This window comes from Leucoraja erinacea, chromosome 2, assembly GCF_028641065.1.
Source record: "Leucoraja erinacea ecotype New England chromosome 2, Leri_hhj_1, whole genome shotgun sequence".
Lineage (NCBI taxonomy): Eukaryota > Metazoa > Chordata > Chondrichthyes > Rajiformes > Rajidae > Leucoraja > Leucoraja erinaceus.
This window is the reverse complement of record NC_073378.1, coordinates 22,365,115-22,382,494: the sequence shown is the minus strand read 5'-3', so window position 1 is coordinate 22,382,494 and position 17,380 is coordinate 22,365,115. Positions and strand designations below refer to the sequence as shown.

Below are 17,380 nucleotides of genomic sequence, written 5' to 3'. Positions count from 1 at the left end.
CTCCCTCAGCCCACTGTCTCCGCCTCTTCCTGTCTTCTTCCCACCACCCTCCCCCTCACATCAGTCTGAAGAAGGGTCTCGACCCGAAACGTCGACAATTTCCTTTGCTCCATTGATGCTGCCTCACCCGCTGAGTTTCTCCAGCATTTTTGTCTACCTTTGATTTTCCAGCATCTGCAGTTCCTTCTTAAAGGTTTGTGCGGAATATCTTACCAAATGTGAACATGGAGTTTTCATTCAAAAAATTGTGAATTGTTGCTTAGGAGATGACTTTATTAGTGGCATTGACATGTTTATATTATTGTTACAGAATGTCCCAATGCCTATTGCAGAAATGGTGGAACATGTGTCATTGTTAACAGAATTGCACTGTGCAAGTAAGTGTTTGTGTAGTCATTGCAGGATGTTTAGTAAATGAGAAATTTTAAAATTCATCCTTCATCTCTGTGTCATTTATGCAGATTGGCAGACTAAAGTAAATTGCAGAATGCTGCAAAACCATCTGTTCTTCTCATTACACATCCAAATGTTTGTGGTTTGTATTCTTGTGTTGCTACAATGATCCAGATGTCATTTGTGAAAGAAACTATTTTGACAATTTTAAAAGTAAGCATCACTGAATTATGCCAAAAACTCAGCTAAATTATTTCCACATTTCTTAACATTTTCTAAAATGTTCCTGTTTTGTTATTTGTTGAGGAGACTCACATTACTTTAATGAGGCCTGTGTGGCTTTACAATAGAGTGCACTCTGTAATTGTACTTTTAAGTTATTCCTGAAGCGTTCTCTGAAGCCAGATTCAATTCCAAAACCAGGTACACAACTCTCATAGGAGTCATGAGTTGGACTGCTGCCTGAGTTTCTTAATATGCCCTCAAATGGCATACAGGTAAGTAGAAAATAACTGCTTCCCACCATCTCTCTCACCCCTCTCACACACGCACACTCTCTCACACTCTCTCACGCACACTCCCGCCCACACACACACAAGCACACATTCTCACGCACACTCCCTCGCACATATGCTCCCACGCATTCTCTCTCGCACACTCCCTTCCACACATACTCTATGTCTCACTCTCATCTCTTACAGATTTCTCACACACACAAAAACTCACCGAAACACAAACAAAAAAAGGCAGGCAGTGACTAGTGGAGTACCGCAAGTCTCGGTGCTGGGACCGCAGCTATTTACAATATACATCAATGATTTGGATGAAGGGATTCAAAGTAACATTAGCAAATTTGCTGATGACACAAAGCTGGGTGGCAGTGTGAACTGTGAGGAGGATGCTATAGGAATGCAGGACAGGTGGGCAGGTGCATGGCAGATGAAGTTTAATGCGGATACATGTGAGGTTATCCACTTTGGTAACAAAAACAGGAAGGCAGATTACTATCTAAATGGCGTCAAGTTGGGAAAAGGGGAAGTAAAACGGGATCTGGGGGTCCTTGTACATCAGTAAATGAAAGTAAGCATGCAGGTACAGCAGGCAGTGAAGAAAGCGAATGGCATATTGGCCTTTATAACAAGAGGAATCGAATATAGGAGCAAAGAGGTCCTTCTGCAGTTGTACAGAGCCCTAGTGAGACCACACCAGGAGTATTGTGTGCAGTTTTGGTCCCCTAATTTGAGGAAGGACATTCTTTCTATTGAGGGAGTGCAGAGTAGGTTTACAAGGTTAATGGCGGGACTGTTATATGCTGAGAGAATGGAGCAGCTGGGCTTGTACACGCTGGAGTTTAGAAGGATGAGAGGATATCTAATTGAAACATGTAAGATTGTTAATGGCTTGGACACAGTAGAGGCAAGAAACATGTTCCTGATGTTGGGGGAGTCCAGAACCAGGGGCTACAGTTTAAGAATAAGGAGTAAGCCAATTAGAACGGAGACGAGGACTCACATAGAGTGGTGAGTCTGTGGAATTCTCTGCCTTAGATGGCGGTGGAGGCAGGTTCTCTGGATGCTTTCAAGAGAGAGCTAGATAGGGCTCTTAGAAATAGCAGAGTCGGGGGATATGGGGAGAAGGCAGGAATGGGGTACTGATTGGGGATGATCAGCCATGATCACATTGAATGGCGGTGCTGGCTCGAAGGGCTGAATGGCCTCCTCCTGCACCTATTGTCTATTGTCTCTACACAGACTCTTACAAACTCTCTCACACAGACTCCCACACCAATTCTTTCTCTCAAACACACACAACCCCATAGAACAGCAAAAGGAAGGGAAAGTGTTTAGACATTTTTGCAAAGTAATTAAAAATAAATACCTGAAATATCACATTTACATAAGTATTCAGACCCTTTGCTATGACACTCAAAATTGAGCTCCTGTTTCCATTGATTATCCTTGAGATATTTCTACAACTTGATTGGAGTCCACCAGTGGTAAATTAAACTGATTGGGCATGGTTTGGAAAGGCACACACCTGTCTATATAAGGTCCCACAGTTGACAGTGCATGTCAGAGCAAAAACCAAGCCATGAAGACGAAGGAATTGTCCGTAGACCTCCGAGACAGTATTGTGTCAAGACACAGATTTGGGGAAGGGTATAAAACAATTTCTGCAGCATTGCAGGTCCTGAAGAGCACAGTGGTCTCCGTCATTCTTAAATGGAAGAACTTTGGAACCACCAGGACTCTTAATAGAGCTGGCCATCTGGCCAAACTGAGCAATCGGGGGAGAAGGGCCTTGGTCAGGGAGGTGACCGATCACCTATCGTCAAGATCACCAAGAACCCAATGGTCACTCTGACAGAGCTCCAGAGCTCCTCTGTGGAGATGGGAGAACCTTCCAGAAGGACAACTATATCTGCAGCACTCCACCAATCAGGCCTTTATGATAGAGTGGTCAGATGGAAGCCACTCCTCAGTAAAAGGCACATGACAGCCCGCTTGGAGTTTGCCAAAAGGCATGAGAAACAAGAGTCTCTGGTCTTATGAAACCAAGATTGAACTCTTTGGCCTGAATGCCAAGCGTCACGTCTGGAGGAAACCAGGCACCGCTCATCACCTGGCCAATACCATACCTACGGTGAAGCATGGTGGTGGCAGCATCATGCTGTGTTTTTCAGGGGCAGAAACTAGAAGACTAGTCGGGATTGCGGGAAAGATGAACCGAGCAAAGTAGATTCAAGATTCAAGAGAGTTTATTGTCATGTGTTCCAGATAGGACAATGAAATTCTTACTTTGCTTCAGCACAACAGAATATAGTAGGCATGAATACAGAACAGATCAGTGTGTCCATATACCATAATGTAAATATATACACACATGAATAAATAAACAGATAAGCTGAAAATAAACAGATAATGAATGGTCTACTAATGTTCAGAGTTTTGTTTCATTTGAGCTTAATAGCCTGATGGCTGTGGGGAAGTAGCTATTTCTGAACCTGGACGTTGCAGTCTTCAGGCTCCTGTACCTTCTACCTGAAAGTAGCGGGGAGATGAGTGTGTGGCCAGGATGGTGTGGGTCCTTGATGATGCTGCCAGCCTTTTTGATGCAGCGACTGCGATAGATCTCCTCGATGGTAGGGAGGTCAGAGCCGATGATGAACTGGGCAGTGTTTACTACTTTTTGTAGTCTTTTCCGCTCCTGGGCACTCAAGTTGCCGAACCAAGCCACGATGCAACTCTACTGTGCTCTCTGTGCTCAGTAGACAGCATGCTCTCTACTGTGCACCTGTAGAAGTTAGAGAGAGTCCTCCTTGACATACTGACTCTCCATAATCTTCTCAGGAAGTAGAGGCGCTGATGAGCTTTCTTTATAATTGCATCAGTGTTCTCGGACCAGGAGAGATCTTCAGAAATATGCACGCCCAGGAATTTGAAGCTCTTGACCCTCTCTACCATCGACACATTGATATAAACAGGACTGTGGGTCCCCATCGTACCACTTCCAAAGTCCACAATCAGTTCCTTAGTTTTGCTGGTGTTGAGGGCCAGGTTATTGTGCTGGCACCATATGGTCAGTCAGTCGATCTCTCTTCTATACTCTGATTCGTCCCCATCAGTGATACGTCCCACAACAGTGGTGTCGTCAGCGAACTTGATGATGGAGTTCGCACTATGTCCAGCTACGCAGTCATGGGTATAGAGTGAGTATAGCAGGGGGCTGAGCACGCAGCCTTGAGGTGCTCCCATGCTGATTGTTATCGAGGCTGACACATTTCCACCAATACGAACAGACTGTGGTCTGTGAATGAAGAATCGAGGATCCAATTGCAGAACGATGCGCAGAGACCCAGATCTGAGAGCTTGGTAACCAGCTTGCAGGGGATGATTGTGTTAAATGCCGAGCTGTTTTGTTGTCCAAGTGGTCCAGAGTGGAGTGGTGAGCCAGCGAGATCGCATCCACCTTTGATCTGTTATGGCGGTAAGCATTCTGCAGTGGGTCCAGGTTTTTGTCGAGGTAGGAGTTGATTTGCGCCATGATCAACCTCTCAAAGCACTTCATCACCACCGGCGTTAGTGCCACTGGTCGATAGTCATTGAGGCACATCACCTTGCTCTTCTTGGGCACTGGTATAATTGATGCCCTTTTAAAGCAGGTGGGGACCTCAGACCTCAGAAGTGCGAGGTTGAATATGTCCGTAAAAACTGCCGCCAGTTGAAGGGGTAGACCGGACCGGCACGGAGGCCGGACTGAAGCCTGAACCCAGGACTAGATGAATAGTTATGTTCTCTGACCTACGGACCTATCTCCAAAGTTGTATTATTGATAGTTTATCCTATTTTTCTTTCTTTATTTTTCCTATCTATAAATATAAATAAATAATTAGAGGCAATGTTAGATAACCGATAAAGGAGGATCCCAGCTACTTTGGTAACTGGGTCCCTGGAAACCTGGATATTTAATATGTAACCGTTAAACAAAGTCTGTACTGGTTTGGATTATGATATGCAGAAGCCTCTAAGAAAAATGTATTTAAAAAAAATATATAAAAACTCCAGCCAGTTGGTCCGCACAGGTTTTTAGAACACAACCGGGTATATACCATCAGGTCCATGCGCTTTTCGAGGGTTCACCCCTCTGAAGGATTTTGTGACATTGGCCTCTGTGACTGAGACTGAGATACCATCCCAGCGAATGGGGGCTTGAGAAGGCACATCAATTATCTCCCTATCAAAACCTACGTAAAACGCATTGAGCTCGTCAGGGAGTGATGTTTTGCCGACATTCGAGCTACCTCCTGATTTCGCCTTGTAGGAGGTGATTGCATCCAGGCCCCGCCACAGCTGCCTAACAGAGAGATCCTTGATGAAAACCTGCTCCAGAGTGTTCTGGACCTCAGATTAGGGCAGAGGATCACCTTCCAACAGGACAACGACCCTAAGCACACAGCCAAGACAATGCAGGAGTGGTTTAGTGACAATTCTGTGAATGTCCTTGAGTGGCCCAGGCAGAGCCCGGACTTGGTGCGCTGAGTTTGCATGTTGTGTTTCTAAACTCTAAACATATCCAGCACTGTGGGGTGGCACAGCTGGTAGAGATACTGCTTCATAGTTCCAGTGACTTGGCTTCTATCCTGATCTGTGGTGCTGTCTGTGTTGAGTTTGCATGTTCTCTATGTGGCCGTGTGGGTTTCCATGGTTGTTGTAAAATGATCCCGCATCCCAAAGACATGATGGTTGGTGGGTGAATTGGCCGTTGCAAATTGCCCCAAGTGCGTAAGAGAGTGGTAGAATCTTTGCGGAGCTCATTGAAATGTTAGGGAAAATGTTAAACATTGGATTAGTGCAGTGTTATTGTCAGTGGGTGTTTGATGGCCAGTGAACCGGAAATCCTGTTTCTGTGCTTGTATGTCCCTGTTACAAGAACTATAAATAGTATCGAAGGAAAATTCCCATTTATTCATTCATTGGGACATGACACTACATGTGAAAGCCAGGCAGGCTTAAAATAGTTTCAAATGAGAGAACGATAAACAGTGGAAAGGAGAAAAAAATAAATGTGGACGACAAAGATTGAGAGGGGAAGATGAAATGAGTGCCAGATAAGTCGAAACACCATTATAGGAAGACAAAGACTCAATATTTTTTTCTCTTTGAGCAATAACACTTTGGTGCTAAAAGTAGAAACCATTTATCTTATGACATATTAAATTATTGTTGTCAAATTTATTTTCAAACCTTTCACCAAGGGAGTGTGGATATATTGCCCCTTGGAGTTTTTAAAATCCATCAGCTCTGATTTCCCTTGCATTTTGCAGTAATATCAATAATGCTTCCACAAAGGAACCTGTAGAGATTAGAGTTTAGCATTAATATTCATTCAGTGTTGACAGCCACCCTTTAAAATCAAAAGAAATTATTTTGTAACACAGAAAGCTTCTGATTTCCTTCAGTGCATTTTCTTTGTCGATTTATTTACCATTTTCCAGGTGAAAAATTCATTATTTTTACCAGGTTATTAATCCTAACATCTTGTTGCCTTAACGGGCAGGCCATTAAGCCCCTGATGCACCACCGTTCAAAAAGATCATGGCTAATCTGCCTGTAGCTCAACTCCTTTCATAGAAACATAGAAACACAGAAAATAGGTGCATGAGTAGGCCATTCAGCCCTTCGAGCCTGAACTGCCATTCAATATGATCATGGCTGATCATCCAACTTAGTATCCTGTACCTGCCTTCTCTCCATACCCCCTGATCCCTTTTTCCACAAGGGCCACATCTAACTCCCTCTTAAATATAGCCAACGAACCGGCCTCAAGTACCTTCTGTGGCAGAGAATTCCACAGATTCACCACTCTCTGTGTGAAAAATGTTTTTCTCATCTCGGTCCTAAAAGACTTCCCCCTTATCCTTAAACTGTGACCGCTAGTTCTGGACTTCCCCAACATTCCCCACTTGGTTTATACTCTCTAGAATTTAGAAGATTGAGAGGGGATCTTATAGAAACTTACAAAATTCTTAAGGGGTTGGACAGGCTAGATGCAGGAAGATTGTTCCCGATGTTGGGGAAGTCCAGGACCAGGGGTCACATCTTAAGGATAAAGGGGAAATCCTTTAAAACTGAGATGAGAAGAACTTTTTTCACACAGAGAGTGGTGAATCTCTGGAACTCTCTGCCACAGAGGGTAGTTGAGGCCAGTTCATTGGCTATATTTAAGAGGGAGTTAGATGTGGTCCTTGTGGCTAAGGGGATCAGGGGGTATGGAGAGAAGGCAGGTACGGGATACTGAGTTGGATGATCAGCCATGATCATATTGAATGGCGGTGCAGGCTCGAAGGGCCGAATGGCCTACTCCTGCACCTAATTTCTATGTTTCTATGTTTCTATTGGGAACAATCTTCCTGCATCTAGCCTGTCCAACCCCTTAAGAATTTTGTAAGTTTCTATAAGATCCCCCCTTAATCTTCTAAATTCTAGCGAGTACAAGCCGAGTCTATCCAGTCTTTCTTCATATGAAAGTCCTGACATCCCAGGAATCAGTCTGGTGAACCTTCTCTGTACTCCCTCTATTCACCTCTTACTTATCAAAAACCTATCTCTTACTGCCTTAAAAATATTAACGTTTGGGAAAAGAATTCCAAATACTCCCTAAAAAAAAACTTCATATCTACCTTAGTGGGTGATCTCTTATGAATCCTTAAAGGGATAGCAGCACTGACAAAAGATATTTATATCATTGATGGACATGGGCGAGGTGTTGGAAGATCAGAGGATGGATAATTTTGTGCCTCCGTTTAAAAAAGGCTGCAGACTTGGACTTGAACTATAGACCGCTTTTATGACAGTGCTGGGTAACTTAAGCGTGAAAATTCTGACAAGATCTGACAAGAAATGCAAGACCTGATTATGGATAGTCAGCATGTCTTTGCACACCTCGACAATTTGATTGAGTTTTTTGAGGAGGTGACCAGGAAGATTGATGAGGGCAGTGTGGTTGACACTGTACCCTATGGGCCATGCCATGGCATTAGTCATTGCTGCACTACCATGAAACAAAATAAATCACAATTAACCGGGCAGATGTTGAAAATATATGAACTTTAAACAGACAATGGTGGAAATACTCTGGTAAAGAAGGAAAGAAAGCCCATTAAGCTGCTGGGTTGGGGGATAGGTTTATGTTAAATGCTAAAATAAAACATCATGAAAGTTGCTTCACACATTCAGTGCACAGAAAAGAGAATTATTCTTTCAGCTTCCCTGGCAACAAATGGGCCTCGTGTGCTGCCGGTGCAGCCAGCACTTATGCTCCAGTGAAGCTGTGACATCAGCAAGGTTGCATTCTTACCCTTGCATCCTGATTTTACCCTTAACTGCATCGCTGTACGGAGGGGATCTTGGGGTCCAAGTCTATAACTCCCTAAAAGTGGCGACACAAGCAGATTGAGTGGTAGAGAAAGCATATGGCATCTTATTTGCCTTAATTGGTCGAGGTATTGAGTATCAGAGTGAGGAAGTCATGATGCAGCTTTATTGGATATGGTTAAACTGCATTTGGAGTATTGCATGCAGTTCTGGTCACCCCATTATAGGCAGGCTGTGGAGGCTTCGGAAAGGGTACAATAGAGGATTAGCAGAATGCTGCCGAGATTAGAGGGCATTTGCTGCATGCACAGACTTGTGTTGGTTTTTTTCTGGAACATCAGAGGTTGTGGGGAAATCAGTTAGAAGTACATAAAATTGAAAGAGGCAAAGATAGTTAGCTAGTCAGAACCTATTTCCTATGATGGAAATATCTAGAGGGAATAGCATGAATGTGAAAGGGCGAAGTTTAAAGGAGATTTGCGTGCAGGATTTTTACATAAATGGCGTTGGGTGCCTGGATTATGCTGCCAGGGATGGTGGTTGAAGCAGGAGCATTTAAGAGATTTTTAGATAGGCAGGCAATGGAGGGATATGGATTATGTGCAAGATGATAAATGTTGGTATTGGCATCATGTTTGACACAGACATTGTGAGCCGAAGGACTTGTACTTGTGCTATACAGTTCTATGTTCTATGCATCTGCACTGCTGAATGAAGTTGCTTCTCATTTCAATGCTATGTATTATATGTTTCACACACTGTGTCAGATTGATGTTATCCATGTGTCTTGAAACTACATATGGTTTTATGGTAGGTTTCAAGCATTTTATGATGTACATCCATTAACCTTCTAGAACAAACACAAACAAATTGCTGTAGTGTCTCAAGGGGTCAGGCAGCATTTCTGGAGGTTATGGATAGGCGACGTTTCGGGTTGGGGCCCTTCTTCAGGCAGCCTTCTTCTAATTATTGCGCCTATCGAATTCTTATTCACATCCTCTCTGTACACTGTGGAGCTGTCAACTGTGCTACCTGAATCTATACCAACACCCAAGATAGACACAAAAAGCTGGACTGGTGAGAAAGAATGGGTGACGTTTCGGGTCGAGACCCTTCTTCATTCTGACCCGAACCCCAAACGTTCGACCTGAAACGTCTCCCATTCCTTTTTTCCAGAGATGCTGCCAGTCCCGCTGAGTTACTCCAGCTTTTTGTGTCTATCTTTGATTTAAATCAGCATTTGCAGTTCCTTCCTACACCATACCAAGACCCACCAACCTTCGCAAGTGCTTAGAGTTGGTGCACTGGCTCATATTCACGGACACTTCAGCCATCCTGAATGGGTATACCACTGCCGTCACCAACTTCATCAGTAAGTGTTCAGAGGAATGCATGCCAAAGAAGGTAATACAAGTGGTCCCCAACCGAAGACCAATAATCAACAAAGAGATCCACTCTAAGGTGGTCCAAATCTGCAGCGTTCAAATCAAATGACCGTGAGCAGCACTAGATATATATATAAGATCTTCACAGTGCCATTCATTATACCAAGGGTGAATTCTGGGCTGAGCTAAAGTTTAGCTTACAGATAAAGCATGGAAACAGGCCCTTTGGCCCACCAAGTCCGCACCGACCAGCGATCACCGCAAATTAACACTGCTCGACACACATTAGAAAGGATTTAAGAAAAACCGCTATTGTCCTGGTGTTTAGCAAAAGCATGGTAGCATGCCATAAAGACTGCTGTTCAATGGCTCTGATATCCATCATCATGAATTGCTTTGAGAGACTGGTGATGGCACACGTCAACAGCCTTCTAAACAGCCTTGTTCCACTGCCGTTTGCCTACTGTTACAGCCGATCCATGCAGAAGCCACCTCCCAGTGCCTAGTCATCTCTGGAACATCTAGATTGCAAGGACATCTACAGCAGTCACGAATTCACCACCATATAACCATATAACCATATAACAATTACAGCACGGAAACAGGCCATTTCGACCCTTCTAGTCCGTGCCAAACATGTATTCTCCCATAGTCCCATACACCTGCGTTCAGACCATAACCCTCCATATAACTATCCAATTTATTTTTAAATGATAAAAACGAACCTGCCTCCACCACCTTCACTGGAAGCTCATTCCACACAGCCACCACTCTCACCGTCGACAATTCCTTTCTTTTAAAATCTTTTTATTGTTTTTTTTTCCCAAAAAGAGCAAAAATAAAACATAAAAAACAGAGCAAAATGAATAATGATAAACATAACAATGGTCTTGATTCATAGGTCAGAATACACAATGAATATAGACCTCCCGGTGTCTATGTAAATATAGTTAAATCTTTAAAAGGAAACTTATAAATGTAAAACAAACCCACAAAGATAAAAAGATAGGTGACAACACCTCCTCCACAATTATTCTGAACATTGCAAGGGGATGTTCTCATCGCTCCCTAGTCAAGTCAAGTCAAGTCAAGTCAAGTTTATTCGTCACATACACATACGAGATGTGCAGTGAAATGAAAGTGGCAATGCTCGCCGACATTTGTGCAAAAGATAAACAGCAAAACAACCAAACAAACTATAAACACAATCATAACACACATATTCTTTTAAATAATAAATAATGGAAGGGAAAACGTTCAGTAGAGTTAGTCCCTGGTGAGATAGGCGTTTACAGTCCGAATGGCCTCTGGGAAGAAACTCCTTCTCAACCTCTCCGTTCTCACCGCATGGCAACGGAGGCGTTTGCCTGACCGTAGCAGCTGGAACAGTCCGTTGCAGGGGTGGAATGGGTCTCTCATGATATTGTTGGCTCTGGAGTTGCACTTCCTGATGTATAGTTCCTGCAGGTGGGCAAGTGAAGCTCCCATAGTGCGTTCGGCCGAACGCACTACGCTCTGCAGTATATACAGTATATCCCCATGCACTCACGCCTGTGCAGCCAAATTCTGCTCCAACTCCATCTACAAGTTTGCAGACGTCACCACCGTGTAAGTTTACGCAGGCTGGATTTCGCTGGTATTAGGAACCCACAATGTCAACAAACCATCCCTCCTCCCACACGAGACAGAACTGCAGCACCACACTGACCATTATAATTAGCAAAATGTCTGCAGTACTTTATGATATGCAATTAATCTACGTATTTTCAAGCTGGTTGCGATTGAATTTAACTTCCATGGTTTTTACCAATAATTGTCAGAGCTAGTTTTTGCCCCTTAAATTTTCAATCTGAGTGCGTGTGGAATGCAAACCGGTCGAAGAGGGACTGCCCTGCAAAGTATTGTTTCCTTTCATGTTCGGAGCAGTTTGCAGATCTATTATTCAACCTTTCACAGACTCCCTCATTATAACAGGCTCTCTCATTTCAACATTGTCTGAGAATTAGATTTATTTCACAAATGTGTACAAAGTCATAAGATGAAGGAGGTGGACCACTGTGCGTGCTTTTAAATCAGTCCCTTTTCTTAAGCTGGAGAGTTGTAACGTAAGAGCAAATAATAGCTAGAAAAGATGTGTTCTGCTCCCAGGCTATTTACAAAAGTAGAATGTTTTCTATTGTGAGCTTCTTAATAATTTCCACTCTCTCCTCCCCCACTCGCTACCCGCTTCATAGGTGTACAAGTCAGTGGAGAGGAAATCGATGCCACATTCAGGTCAAACCTGCAGGATCCCTCAACCCTGATCTCGCATCAAAAAATGATGAAAATGGTAAAGAAATTATACAAATCTTAAATAGCTGCATTCTGCAGCCTCACACTATTACTAATGATGTTTTCCTTTTGATTTCTAGTATACACGTGGGCAGGGCTATGCATTGACTTGGGCTTGTTTGTCCTCGGTCTCCTGGTTGCATTAATCATAATCGCTAAAAGAAAATCAAGCAAGTACGTAATAATAAATAGTTTTGATTGCTTTATGTTTTTGAGCATACTGCTTGGAGTTATAGACTCTTAGAGTGGTACAGCATGGAAACAGGCCCTTAGGTTCAACCTGCCAGCAGTGGCGTAAGGTGGGTTTTGAGCGCCCGGGGCAGTTTAAAGTTTTGCGCCTCCTCATTAGCGGGGGGGGGGGGGGGGGGGGGCAGGGGCAGAGGCGGGGGCGCGGGAGCGAGGCGGGGTGGGTGGGGCAGAGGGGGGGCAGAGGCGCGGGCGGGGGTGGGGGCAGAGGGGGGGCGGGAGCGAGGCAGGGCGGGGGCGGGGGGCGGGGGGGGCAGGGGGGGGCAGGGGGGGGGGGGGAGGGGGGTGGGCGGGGGGGGGGGCGGGGGGGGGGGGGGGGCAGAGGCAGCGGTGGCTGGGACAGGGGCAACGGCAGCGGCGACCAGACTTCGGAGCTGGGGCGGTGGCAGCGGCGGCCTGGCCCGCGCTGTTTTTATACTCACAGCTCCAGGTAACCCCTCCTCGCTCCAACGGCTCCCCGGGCCTCTTAATTTTCAACAATTCAACAATTTTTTTGCGCCCCTAAAAATTTAGCGCCCGGGGCAACCGCCCCACTGGCCCCCCCCACGCTACGCCACTGCCTGCCAGCACCAGCCAACATGTTACACCTACATTGGTACATTGGTCCCACCTGCCTGCAGTTGGCCCATATCCCTCCAAATCTGTCCTATCCATGTATCCGTATGTTCCTGGAGATAAACTTAATTAAATGTACAAGCTTAACATGTCAGCATCTATTTGGTGGACTGAGCTTCTCCATTTCAACTGAGCAATTATAATTTGGTCAAAAACAAACTGCTGGAGTAACATAGCAAGTTTTCTTTTGCTCAGGAATCCAGCATTTGCAGTCCCTTGCGTCTCCAAGTTTAATTTGGACACTGTTGATTCTGTAACAATGATGATAAAAGCATCCCAGAAGATAAAGTTCCATGAAAAGTCTCACGTGGCTTATCTCCACACCATTGTTTTTGCACTAGAGGAAGACTTGTCTTTGGCAAGTCTCACATTGGCATCATTCCCAGATAGTCAGTAAAAACTCGGCAATTGAGTTTTAATGTGGGTAAATATGATGTCATGCATTTCAGTAAAAGGAGTCTGAATGGTGAAAGATGCAGATGAGAAAAGAGTGATCTGAGTGTTCTTTTCAGAAGTGGCGGCGCTGTGAAATGGCTGCGGCTCGCCTGCAGTCTGTCTGTTTTTACTTTTTTTGTGCTGAATGTCTAGGGGCTAGTGGAGTCATGGGATATGGGGAGAAGGCAGGCACGGGTTATTGATAGGGATGATCAGCCATGATTACAATGAATGGTGGTGCTGGCTCGAAGGGCCGAATGGCCTCCTCCTGCACCTATTTTCTATGTTTCTATGTTTCTATATTACCCTTTAATAATTCAGCTTTATTAGCAGAGAAATACAAATATCAATGATTAATTAAAAAAAAATGCAAACTGGTCTGAGATGAAAATAAATATATTTGAGATTTATTAAAGAGGTGTAAAACAGATTAGAAAGAACAAGGGGCAATGTTGGTGAAGGGAATAGAAAGGATTAAGATTCACTTTTACTGATGTGTTTTTATATATGTTTCTTCAAATATATCAACTCAAAACAAATGATCAATTGTAAGATTGGGAGCCTTAGGGGAGAAGATTGTAAATTAGTGAAAGATGAGTGGAAATTACGTTGCTTCAGTGATTATGAAAAACATTTTAGGGATAAGATAAATTGAAAAATTGTTTGAAATTATACAACTGTTTGAATTTAATGTAAACAAAGTAAGGAGTTGTTTAAGTGCATGGACACACAGGCAGGACATTAGTCTGACAAAGTACATCCAAAGGCCAAGGCGATGCCAGTATAACTGGATGTATGATGAAGGAAAGCAAGATGAATATAATAACTAATCGTTAAAAATGTAGTTAATCTAGATAATTATAGGGAATTTAGTTTAACATCTGTGATAGTTGAACATTGGATTCTTTAAATAAGATGTAATTATTATTTACCTGAATGAATAAAGTCATAGAGTTATACAGCATAAACTAGGTCCTTTCATCTAACTCATCCATGATGTCCAAGATGCCCCATCTAACCTAATCCCCATTTGCTTTTGTGCCAGTTCTTCATAGCCCTCAATTCCATATCGCATTAAACGTTTCCTATTCGTTTACCTGTCCAAGTGACTTTTAAATGCAATTATAGTACCTGCTTCAACGACCTCCTCTGGAAGCTCATTCCATGGGATAGAAACTAGTTTGAAGCCGTCGACATTGATTTCAGAAAGGAAGATTGTGGTTGGCAAACTTAAATTACTTTTTTATAGAGAATGATGGATGGGAGACTGCACTAGATGTGATGTACGTTCAGAGTTCCTTTGTCAACACCGCGGATAGGATGTTATAATGAAAACTAATGGGTATCAGGAAACTGTTAACAAACCTCCCCAAGAAATGGTTGGAATGGAAGAAATAGACGGTAGAAATTGAGGTCAGCTCCTCAGTGTTTGGAAGGAGACATGAGCACTCTTTCACCAGGAGAGAGACAGTGCACACAACCAGATATCTCTGCTTCAGAAGCAGAGTTGTGGTTAGTGGAAACATCCTTCTTCTGTGTGAGCAGAGATGTGTTCTTCCCCTCTCATATTGCAAGCTCATTGCAAGCTGGCAAGTAGAGAAGTCGGTAATTGAGACCTAGAAAGGAAGATGGACACAAAGTTAACTCATAGGCTCTCTGAATTTCCCAACGTTTGGGATTCCTTCAAACCAGAAGAGAGCTGAAACACTCAAGGCCAGTTCTCAACCTAACCCGAGTTCTTTTAATAGATACCATTAATTTACACGTGTGAATTTCAGTTAACTTTTGTCGGTTGCATAAAATTCTATACTTGAATTTCCCAACTGCATGATTTCACCCAGAAATGATCACCGGCGTCACCTAACCCGAGTTGCCATTTTACGTGAATTTTGGGAATAAAAAACAGGTAATAATGGAATCAATTTCTAAACTGCAATTCCTGTGAGTTTTAAATTAGAAACATAGAAACATAGAAATTAGGTGCAGGAGTAGGCCATTCGGACAGTACAGCATAGGACAGTACAGCACAGAAAAAGGCCCTCTGACCCACAATGTCTATACTGAAAATTATGCCAAAGACCAACTCTTATCAGCCTACATATAGAAACGTAGAAAATAGGTGCAGGAGTAGGCCATTCGGCCCTTCGAGCCTGCACCGCCATTCAATATGATCATGGCTGATCATCCAACTCAGTATCCCGTACCTGCCTTCTCTCCATACCCTCTGATTCCCTTAGCCACAAGGGCCACATCTAACTCCATCTTAAATATAGCCAATGAACTGGCCTCGACTACCCTCTGTGGCAGAGAGTTCCAGAGATTCACCACACTCTGTGTGAAAAAAGTTCTTCTCATCTCAGTTTTAAAGGATTTCCCCCTTATCCTTAAGCTGTGACCCCTTGTCCTGGACTTCCCTAACATCGGGAACAATCTTCCTGCATCTAGCCTGTCCAACCCCGATTAAAGTGCTGAGGAAATGCCGGCGGCTGAGAATTTTACAAATGGAGCTTTTCAATGGGCCTGCTTTCAGCTGCCAGCTCCTGCGTTCAGTTGAGTTGAGTTTAGTTTGGTTTATTATTGTGACGTGTACAGTGAAAAGCTTTTTTGTTACGTGCTATCCAGTTAGCGAAAATTCTATACATGATTACAATCAATACAAGATGAGGAGTACAGATAAAAGGTACAACATTTAGTCCAAGATTAAGTCCAATAATGTCTGAATAAAGATAATACAAAGGTCTCCAATGAGAAGGTGGGAGGTCAGGACCGAACTTCAGCTGTTGAGAGGAACATTCAGTTGCCTGATAACCATATAACCATATAACCATATAACAATTACAGCACGGAAACAGGCCATCTCGGCCCTACAAGTCCGTGCCGAACAACTTTTTTTCCTCTTAGTCCCACCTGCCTACACTCATACCATAACCCTCCATTCCCTTCTCATCCATATGCCTATCCAATTTATTTTTAAATGATACCAATGAACCTGCCTCCACCACTTCCACTGGAAGCTCATTCCACACAGCTACCATAACAACTGGGAAGAAACTATCTCTGAATCTGGAGGTTTGCATTTTTTAAACTTCTGTACCTCTTGCCTGATGGGAGAGAGGAGAAGAGAGTAAAACTGACCCTTGGTTATGCTGATGCCCTTGTCAAGGCAGCATGAAGTAGAGATGGTGTTAATGAGAAAGAGACTGGTTTGTGTAATGGTCTGGGCTACATCCACAGCTCTCTGCAATTCCTTGCAGACTTCAATGGAGCTTTTCCCAAACAACGCTGTGATGCGTCCCGATAAAATGTTTTCAACGGTGCATCTGTAGAAGTTGGTGAAGGTTGTTGGGGATATGTCAAACTTCTAAGTTTAAAAAAATGTTAGAATAAGGAGTAAGCCATTTAGAATGGAGACGAGGAAACATTTTTTCTCACAGAGAGTTGTGAGTCTGTGGAATTCTCTGCCTCAGAGGGTGGTGGAGGCAGGTTCTCTAGATGCTTTCAAGAGAGAGCTAGATAGGGCTCTTAAAAATAGCGGAGTCAGGGGATATGGGGAGAAGGCAGGAACGAGGTACTGATTGGAGATGATCAGCCATGATCATATTGAATCCTGAGGAATGTAGGGTAGCTAATGTTATCCCACTTTTTAAGAAAGAGAAAACAGGGAATTTATAGTTAGCCTGACATCGGTGGTGGGGAAAATGCTGGAGTCAATTATAAAAGATGAGATAGCTGAACATTTCGATAGCAGTAACAGGATCAGTCCGAGTCAGCATGGATTTGTGAAGGGAAATCATGCTTGACTAATCTACTGGAATTTATTGAGGATGTAACGAGGAAAATGGACAAGGGAGACCCAGTGAATCTAGTGCACCTGGACTTTCAAAAAGCATTTGATAAGGTCCCACATAGGAAATTAGTGGGCAAAATTAGGGCACATGGTATTGGGGTGTCATGGATAGAAAATTGGTTGGCAGACAGGACACAAAGAGTAAGGATTAACGGTTCCCTTTCAGAATGGCAGGTGGGGACTAGTGGGGTACCACGAGGCTCGGTGCTGGGACCGCAGGTATCTACAATATACATCAATGATTTAAATGAAGG

General features: G+C 43.6%; 1 protein-coding gene across 1 annotated transcript in view; it reads left to right on the top strand.

The window, feature by feature from the left end:
• malrd1 (MAM and LDL receptor class A domain containing 1) overlaps positions 1–17,380 on the top strand; it is a 312,060-nt gene that overhangs the window by 276,291 nt on the left and 18,389 nt on the right. Inside the window, exons 29-31 of the mRNA XM_055652737.1 lie at positions 311–377; positions 11,887–11,981; positions 12,064–12,157. Of these exons, the coding sequence (XP_055508712.1) occupies positions 311–377; positions 11,887–11,981; positions 12,064–12,157 (256 nt within the window). The remainder of the gene's footprint in view (positions 1–310; positions 378–11,886; positions 11,982–12,063; positions 12,158–17,380) is intronic.